The following is a 9,110-nucleotide window of genomic DNA, read 5'->3' on the forward strand; positions in this document are numbered from 1 at the left end:
GGGCTTCTCATTCCTACTCTCCCCCACCATATTCCCTTTGCGCCCTAACTTCTGATGGAAACCTGGCTAAGAAGGCCAGAAAAGGTAAAGCAAACATCATACTTAATCGCTCCATACTTAATCTACTCGCCTTTGGTTCGCTCTCTCTCTTTTGGCTCGCCTATCGAGTGCTCCTGTCTGAACCCGGTGAGAGCCCCGAGCGCGCCGCTTCGGACCATCATTTGCTTCCGCCTGGCTCCGCCCCGCGGTTGGGGCCGTGGCGTAGGCTTTGGATCCTCTTTTCGACCAGCAACTTTTGTCCCCTTTATCTGCCGTCGCCGGCGCAGGCGCCGCTTCCGGTTCCGGTAGTGGCCGGTCGTACTCTCTCCCAGGCACCGGTCATGGCTGGGAGCCGGCTGGAAACCGTAGGAAGCGTCTTTTCGCGGTGCGTACTTGCAGCCGGGCGTGGGCAGAGGATGCGGACCTCTGCACCGGTCTCGGTGGGCCATCCCCGTTCTTGGATGGGCTTGAGCAGGGCGAGGTCCCTACTCAAGAAGACAGAAAGTGTAAGTCAGGCGGAGCGCTAATGCTCTCTCCTGGTTCGGAGTATTTTTAACTGACTTTATAAACTGCCTCCCTTCCCAGTAGAGGTCTCTAGGAAGAGGAAGGGAGGAAGATCCAGGCTGATGGGTCTGACTGTACCGTCGTTTTCCGTGATGGACCCGGTGGGACGCGCGAAAGGGATTTAACTCCTGGGTGTTGCTGGGTTGATGTGGTACGTGGCAGTGCCTTCCCTGTAGGTGGAGAACACCTGCTGCGTTGTCCTTCCCACCTTACGTGCGGTGGACTGCCTGGTGCCTTTGGTGTTCCAGACTTTGCTAGACTGATCAAGGTCTTTGGCAGGCTGTTGTAATCTACTGACCTTGTTTCTCTTCCCTCTCTAAGGACTCGGGATCTGCTTCGGGCTGGGGTGTTGAAGGAGAAGCCCCTCTGGTATGACGTATACGAGGCCTTCCCACCATTGAGGGAGCCGGTCTTCCAAAGACCGCGCTTGCGATATGGCAAAGCCAAAGCTCTCATTCAGGACATCTGGTACCACGAGGATCGGATAAGAGCGTGAGTGTGCAGCCTGTGTAGTGATCAGAACACACCAGAAGTTAAAAAGGGAGGATTTAGGTAGCAGTCTGGTAACGAAAATAAGTTAAGTTGCGGAGGTGATCTTGTATATCAAAGTCAAATTAGGGCATCAGCAGCCCTCCCTTCCCTATGGTGAGAAGAAACAGAAGTTCTTACTTAGAAGTGGAGCCTAGCAACTGACAGATCATTGCAGTTGTAGCGGCCTTGTTTTGTGCCAATTTGCTGTGTTCCAGACACAGCTAAACTCTTTTCAATTAGTATCTTGTAGGCCTCACTCTATACCTGTAAGGTGGGTATCCTTATCTCCATTTTATCCAAGAGGACTGTGAGAGTCAAGGAGGTTAACTTCCTGTGGTTATACAGGAGGGCAGCAGCTCTGGGAATCACATCGCTGACTCCAAGCTCATGTTGGTCATTGTGTCTGCTTCTCCGGGAGTGGAGATAGGGGATATGTGGTCTATGGATCTAGTAGTTGGGATCTTTGAAGTCATTCAGAATGATGCTTAAAAGTCCAAGGGATTGGGGCGGGGGTGTGGCTTAGAGTGCTTGGTGAGGCACTGGGTTCTATCCTGGCACCACATAAAAATAAATAAATAAAATAAAGGTATTATGTCCATCTACATGGACATAATATGTATTAAAAAAATGTCCAAGGGGTTTAAAACAATCATCACTAAATTTGAAGGAAAGTTCTTACATGTTTTATTTACTTGGCCTCTGTTTCCTTTTTAATAAAAAAGTAAAAACATGTGTATTATGGAAAATTTAAAAACAAAGGAGAAGCATAAAGAGGAAAGCACAAATCACCCAAAATCTCACCATCTAGAGACAGTGATTTGAAGGCAAGCCCTGTTACTTGACTCACCTTTGTGGCCTGGGTAAATTATCCCCGTAAGCTTCAGTTTCCATACAGTAAAATATAATAATAGTACTTCTGGAGTTATTAAAGGTGAATTAAGATAATGCATAAAAGTTTTTTAGTTCATTATCTGGCACAAAGTAAGCCTTTAATAAATGATTGTTGTTATTAAGAACATTTGGGTCTTTCCTTGTGTTTTTTAAATATATTTTTTAGTTGTCAATGAACCTTTATTTATTTATTTATTTATTTATGGTGCTGAGAATTGAACCCAGTGCCTCACACATGCTAGGCAAGCTGTCTACTACTGAGCCACAACCCCAGCCCTTTCCTTGTGTTTTCTTTGTGTATGTGGAGTCTATATATTTAATCAGTAATGTGATACAAATAAATTGTGTCCTTTTACTTAATATTGTGAGTGATTTCTTATATTACACATTTTCAAAAACATAGCTTATTGTGAATATTCTATAAACATTTCCTTAGAGTTGGATATTTATGGTGTTTATATATTATTAGCTATAATAAATAGCAGTATTTTTGAATGTATATCTTTATAACACTGATTGTTTCCTTAAGGTGTGTTTCTACCACTAGAGTTGATTAGGTCAAACATTGTGAAAATTTTAAAGTTTTTGCTGCTGATACCCAGTTTGTTTTAAAAAGATTGTCCTACTTTCACTCTGTAGGGTGGAGAGTTAGTAGTATCTGAGAGTTCTTTCTTTCTACCTGCCAGCACTGATAATTATTTTAAAAAGTTTTTTTCTGATCTAGATTATTTTTAAAATACTGTCTAGAGATTTTAATTTGTTTCCTTGATTAGTAAGTTTCCCCACTTTGGTGTTAATTTGCCATTATATTTTTGTTTGAAATACCTTTTTTTTTTTTAATCTGTTGTAACAATTATTGCTATTAGTCTATTTATTTTATTCTTCTTTTGCTGAGGCTGGCTTCAAACTTGTTCTCTTTCAACTTCCTGAGTAGCTAGAATTATAGTCATGATCCACCATGTCCAGCAATAATTATAACTACTTATCAGTAAGAGTTTTTTTTTTTTTTTTAATCATTTTTATTTTGTTTTTGAGGTGAGGTCTTGCTTTGTTGCCCAGGCTGGCCTCTAACTCTTAGGCTCAAGAGCTCCTCCTGCCTCACCCTCCCAAGTAGCTGGTACCATAGGTGCATGCAACCACACTCAGCTTTCAATTAGAGTTCTTTATAGAAACAAAGATAAATGTTGCAAACATTTGTTATCCATAATGCTTTTTTTAGTGTATAGAAATTGATTATTTTATTCCATGAATGTTTTCTGTGGTGCTTTCTATGTGCCAACTATTGTGCCAAACATTGTGCTGAGCACTGGGATATTTTATGTATTCAAATATACCGATTTTTTTTCTTTCTGTTGGCCTCTTTGCCCTTAGTTTTAGAGTGTTTAGGAAGATCTTTTTCAGTAAATTCAATTATCTTTTTCTGAGTTACTTTCAAAGTGCAAATTAGGTGTTGAAAGTAGTAGAAATATTTGTTCTTTAATCTCCATTTTTCCTTTCCTCTCCTTTTCCCTCAAACCTAAATAACTGGGGTTGGGGTTATACTCAGTGGCAGAGCGCTTGCCTTGCACATGTTAGGCATTGGGTTTGATCCTCAGCACCACATAAAAACAAATAAAATAAAATAAAGATATTGTGTGTATCTTAAAAAAAAAAAAAAACTTAAAAAACCCCCAAACCCTAAATAACCTAAGTAACTAAAAGCAAATGAAGCTAGAGTATCCTCACCCCTGCAGCTTGAATAGCTTAAATAGCATGTACTTGTTAATGGTTTGTCATCAACCTTCTTAAAAATGATTTTAAAGTCCTCTATTTTTTCTTAGTAAAGAACAATTCAGATGTCACACTCTTAGAGATTGCTCTCTGCTGCCTCCCCATGTTAGTGTCTTTCCAGAATATTCTGAGTACTTTATTCATATTGCCCCTGTGAGGGTCTGAAGCCTGTCTTTCTTTCTTTCTTTCAGAGAATTTTTTTTAATATTTATTTTTTAGTTTGTTTTTGGCGGACACAACATCTTTGTTTGTATGTGGTGCTGAGGATCGAACCCGGGCCGCATGCATTCCAGGCGAGCGCGCTACCGCTTGAGCCACATCCCCAGCCCTGAAGCCTGTCTTTAATAGTTCTGCATGCCAAGTACCATCTTTATCCAACAATACACATTTAGGTTTGTTTTGTGGGGGGTGAGGGGCAGGCTACCGGGGATTGAACTCAGGGGCACTCAACCACTGAGCCACACCCCCAGTCCTATTTCGTATTTTATTTAGAAACAGGATCTCACTGAGTTGCTTAGTGCTTCGCCCAGGCTGAGGCTGGCTTTGAACTTGCAGTCCTCCCATCTCAGCTTCCCGTGCCGCTGGGATTAGAGGCATGTGCTACTGTGCCTGGCAACAATTCACATTTATTAAGCACTACCACTGGGCCAGTTACTATCTGATTTATCCTTGTAATTAGTGCCCAGTACTTGACATGGAAATTGCTCATTAGTTTTGCCCAGATGAAGAAATTAATAGATTAATGAATGAAATTAATAGATTAATTAGAATCACTCTAGTAGAGTTACTTTGAAAGTGCAAATTAGGTGTTGAAAGTAGTAGAGATATTTGTTCATTAATCTCCATTCCTCCTTCCCTCTCCTTTCCCTTCAAACCTCAATAACCTAAGTAAATAAAAGAGAAAGTCCTTGAAGAGGAAGAGTGAAGAAACAAGATTAGAATTGTTTGGAGAATAGCCAACAGAGTTTTGTGAGCTCCCTGAAGCATCTCCTGGAACAGTGGATCAGAAGCCACTTCTGTGGCCATATTCAGCTTTCCCAGACATAGATCTGCACTGCACCACTCACTGAGAATTTACTGACACAGCTCTTCCCCTCAAACACTGATGTCAGTTTTAGTACCTACAGTTTATTTTAAATGTTGAGATTGGTGTTTGTGCCTAATTGAAGTTAATACACATCCTTTATTCTTAATCATTAGTCCTGAGTGCAAGAAAATGGATTGATAAAGTCTTTACTTAATTGGGATCTCGGCTTTTCTTTCCTTTCTTTTTTTGTACTAGGGATTGAATCCAGGGGTACCTCACTACAGGCTACATTTTCAGTCCTGTTTATTTTATTTTGAGGCAGGGTCTTGCTAAGTGGCAAGGCTTGAACTTGGGATTCTGCTGCAGCCTCCTGAGTTGCTGGGGTCACAGACCTGTGCCACCAATGTCTGGCAGGATCCAGGCATCTTTTATTTGAGGACTTTTTTTTTCCACAGTGTTTTCTTAAGGTGGCAGAACAAGTATATGGAAATTTTCAAGATAGGAATGAGATATTTGGGGGAATCAGATTTTTTTATTATGTTTTTGCTTAGATCCATTGCATGTACTTGCACAGGATGCTTTGTGCTTCATTTATACATTGACATAATTTGTGCCTCTATGGATGGCATTGGAACTGGATGACAGGTCATTGGAGAATGTGGAAAGGCAAATGTCAAAAGACAAGCAAAGAAACTGGGAAAAAATTTAGTAGCACACATGACAAAGGACTAATTTTCTATTTACGTAACTACAGGGTTTGCTCATAGACCAGTGAGCAAAAGACCACTATTTTAGTTTGGGTTGCTATAAGAAATTCTGTGGCCTGGGTGGCTTGTAGACAACTGAAATTTATTACTCATAGTTTTGGAGATTGGAAAGTCTGAGATCAGAGTTCTGGTGAGACCCTTCCCAATTCAAAGAGGGTCCTCTTGCTGTCCTCACATGGAGGCAAGCAGGGTGAGGAAGCAAGCCCTCTCCTCTAAGGGCACTAATCCTGTCATGCAGGTTGTACCCGTGGCCTGATAACCTCTCAATGGTCCCATCATTAAACCTTGGGAATTAGGGTTTTATCCTAGGAATTTTAGGGGACACAAACATTCAGTCCACAGCAACCACCAAATAGAAAAGAGCATAGATAGTTCACAGAAAAGGAAATTCAATTTGCCTTTAAACTTGAAAAGTTCATCATTAAAAAACAAAAACAAAACTAATAATCCCTGCTACTTGAGAGTCTAAGGCAGGAGAATCACAAGTTTGTGGTCAGCCTGGGTAAATTAACAAGACCCTGTCTAGAAAGAGAGAGAGAGAGAAAACAGAGAAAGAATTAAAGAGCAAGCCTGGAGGGTGTAGTGTGGTGGAGTGCTTCCTAGGAAGTACAGAGCCAGGGTTCAGTCTTCCCTACTGCAACAAACAACTAGAGTGAGTTATGATTTCTCAGCTATTAAGCTGGCAAAGATCAAAAAGTTGGAATATAATAGCTTGGTCTGGATACAGGGAGACAGGCACTCCTACACGACTGGTGTGAATATAAATTGGTACAGCTGCTTTGGAAAGCATTTGGCAGTTTGGAAGGCTTATTTACAAATGCATATATCTTGATCCCAAAATACCATTTTTGTGTAAATTTATTTCACAGACTTATGTGCACAGCGCAGGAGGAACTATAGATACAGATAATTCTTGTAGCACTGTCTAGAGCAGCAAAGAACTGGAAACATTCTGTATGTACTGATTTGAGGTAATTGTTAATAAGACAAGACATTAGGAGGGGGAAATGAATAACTGCATTATGGTTACAGGGTCTCTTTTAAGGATGATGAAAATGTTTTGGAATTAGAAAGCGGTCATAGTGATTATACTAAATGTCACTTAGTTGAGTAAATTTTTATGTGAACTTTACTGCAATTAAAAAAATAAGATATAGAGCAGGATCTCCCATTCTTTGGGAATGTGACTATGACGGGGAATGATAGATGCTGGTGTGGGATATTTCTGGGTGGATGTGCAAGAAACTGGTTCATGTTGCTTCCTGAGAGAGGAACTGGGAAATTGGGGTGCAGAAGGGAGAGGGGTATTAACTCTTCACTCCCCATGGCCTAGAAATTATTCTGTATTCCTTCCGCCCTGCTGTCCACAATCTATAATTGGAGATTTATATCATATTGTTTGTATTTTCCAGGAAATTTTATTCTGCCTATGGGTCTGGCCAAAAAGCTTTTGATCTGTTCAACCCAAACTTCAAGTCAAACTGTCAACGGTAAGCCATTTTCAAGCTTTGAGTTACCCCCTACAAGGATTTAGTCATCAATCTGAGGAGTTTTGTTGAACTTTACTTCAGAAAAAGATGTAGTGCTTGGTGCTGTGTAGCACATATCCTGACTGCCCTGCACACAGACCTCAGGTGTGGTTGCTTGGGATTCCAGGTTTGTGGAGAAGTACATTGAGCTGCAGAAGCTTGGAGAAATAGATGAAGATAAATTATTTGTGGAAACGGGGAAGGCTTTATTGGCAGAAGGTGTCATTTTAAGACGAGTAGGAGAAACAAAGACTGTGAGTACTTTATTATAAGATTGTTACTGTTGGGCTGGGGGTATAGCTCAGTGGTGGAGCACTTTCCCAGCCTTTGTGAGGCCCGGGGTTCTACCCTCTGCACTGAAAAAAAGAAGCTGGTGTTAAAATGGGTTATGTTCCTGTTTGACAGAAATTAAAGGGGAGTTTGTTTGTTTTCTTTTTTGAAACCTTGGCTCATATTCTAAAACTTCAGGTCAAATACTGTTAGATTGAATGTACTGGAATTTTGTGGTAATGACTGCCATTTAGAACAAGTGAGTTGTCATTAGGGCTCTTGAAATTGTGATTCTGTATCGATTTTTATCATGTTTACTATTTGTCATTACAGAATTTGTTAGTGCTAAATTTTTCAGACTGTGTCTAGTCATATGGCTCTAGCCAGTTAATTGAGTGGAAATGATAACATCTGTGTTACTTATATCTGGTCTTTTAAGCAGCAGGAAGGTAGTCACATTTCCTGGAAATCTGAACATGCAAGCATCACATCTCAAACTGCATTAGAAGGAAACCAGCCTCAGAAAGACGTTGCCCAGGACCCGAATTTGGAGACACCTGAAGTGCAGTCTAAAGGCCTCTCCCCTCCCTGATGGACTGGTGTACTGTGAACACTGACGGACACACTGTGCTCACTGGATGAGTGCTGAGCTATTTTTAACAGTTGAACTATGTAAATGTTTCTTGATCTCTAAGGCACTGTGTTTGCCTTGTCTTAGTTCCTATTTCCGGATTGTTATAAGCTCAGTATCATGGTTTGAAAGAAGCAGTTTTGTGAACTTTCAGGACATTACTAAATAAAGGATTCCCTGGCTGCTTATAAAGTAAATTTACTTTGAATTTGTAAATAACATGAAGAAACCTTCGTAAAGATTGTTTGAACGGGCCTTGTTCTGAATAGGTTTGCTCAGAGGTGTGTGTTAGCATGTAGCTGGCTGCATTTGATTCCCTGACATGAATCTTGTCTGGATCTTTCAGGTTTTTACCTGCACACGTAGTGTGCTCCCTTGACAGCTGTTTCTGTTGGCAGATAATCTTGGTACTTTTTGCCATAAAACTGTTAATTTCAGCTCAAGAGTCTGAGCTGACCTGTGCTTTGTGGGGAGAGTGAGGACCTGTCTTTAGACAAAGATCAAAACTTGAATCTCATGGATTAAGTGTGTTGGAGACAATTGGCTTAGGCCTGCGCATAGTAGACTGCTTGGAAAATGTCTGTTGAATGAGTGAATGAATGAATGATTACATCCAACTCAAGACTGAATTTAAACGGTGTCTCTGGAGGTCACTGGATCGCCCAGGTGGTGGGGAGCATCTAATTCAGATGTACTCCATGAGCATCCTCCCTCCCTCATCCTCACTGGCTGGACATATGAATTGACTTTCTCATTTCCCTGGATTTTACTAAATAAATGAAACATTCCTCTGTTATTTGTGACTAAGTTGCTTCCAAAATTTCTTGATTTAAAACTGGTGTAGCATTTCCACCCAATTGTTCTGTGTGTGGTCTTCTCTTGGTAGGCTGAAAGAGGGTCTGCCTCTTACAGCTTCAATGCCTCCTTGCATATGGGTGCTCAGTGCATGAAGGCCATTGAGTCCATGAGGCAAAAACAATTCTCAGCCGAGTTCCCCTCACCCCGCAACATTTGTCACTGTTTTCCAATTCCTTATGTTTAAGGAATACTTCACTTTTAGATGGGGGGAGTAAATTTCATTCATTCAAAGA

At 40.9% G+C, this 9,110-nt stretch overlaps 1 protein-coding gene across 2 annotated transcripts; it reads left to right on the forward strand.

Annotated features, from left to right (window-relative positions):
• Positions 1-315: 315 nt before the first annotated feature.
• On the forward strand, positions 316-8,815 carry Mrps23 (mitochondrial ribosomal protein S23). 2 transcript variants are annotated; one of them, XM_027950338.2, is made up of 5 exons: positions 316-424; positions 925-1,095; positions 7,002-7,079; positions 7,246-7,372; positions 7,828-8,815. In XM_027950338.2, exons 1-5 carry the CDS (start codon positions 381-383, stop codon positions 7,978-7,980), a joined length of 573 nt encoding a protein of 190 aa, XP_027806139.2. In that variant the 5' UTR covers positions 316-380; the 3' UTR covers positions 7,981-8,815. The 2 variants fall into 2 exon arrangements, with proteins under 2 accessions (XP_027806139.2, XP_027806140.2); XM_027950339.2 differs by having other exon boundaries at positions 7,831-8,815.
• The last annotated feature ends 295 nt before the right edge of the window (positions 8,816-9,110 follow it).

Source organism: Marmota flaviventris, chromosome 17, assembly GCF_047511675.1.
Source record: "Marmota flaviventris isolate mMarFla1 chromosome 17, mMarFla1.hap1, whole genome shotgun sequence".
Classification (NCBI taxonomy): domain Eukaryota; kingdom Metazoa; phylum Chordata; class Mammalia; order Rodentia; family Sciuridae; genus Marmota; species Marmota flaviventris.

Excerpts from the sequence above, each read along its gene's own strand:
- Mrps23 (XM_027950338.2), top strand. The coding sequence starts at position 381 with ATGGCTGGGAGCCGGCTGGAAACCGTAGGAAGCGTCTTTTCGCG. Across the intron at positions 1,096-7,001 it reads CACGAGGATCGGATAAGAGC|GAAATTTTATTCTGCCTATG; the intron begins GTGAGTGTGCAG and ends TGTATTTTCCAG. Across the intron at positions 7,080-7,245 it reads TTCAAGTCAAACTGTCAACG|GTTTGTGGAGAAGTACATTG; the intron begins GTAAGCCATTTT and ends TTGGGATTCCAG.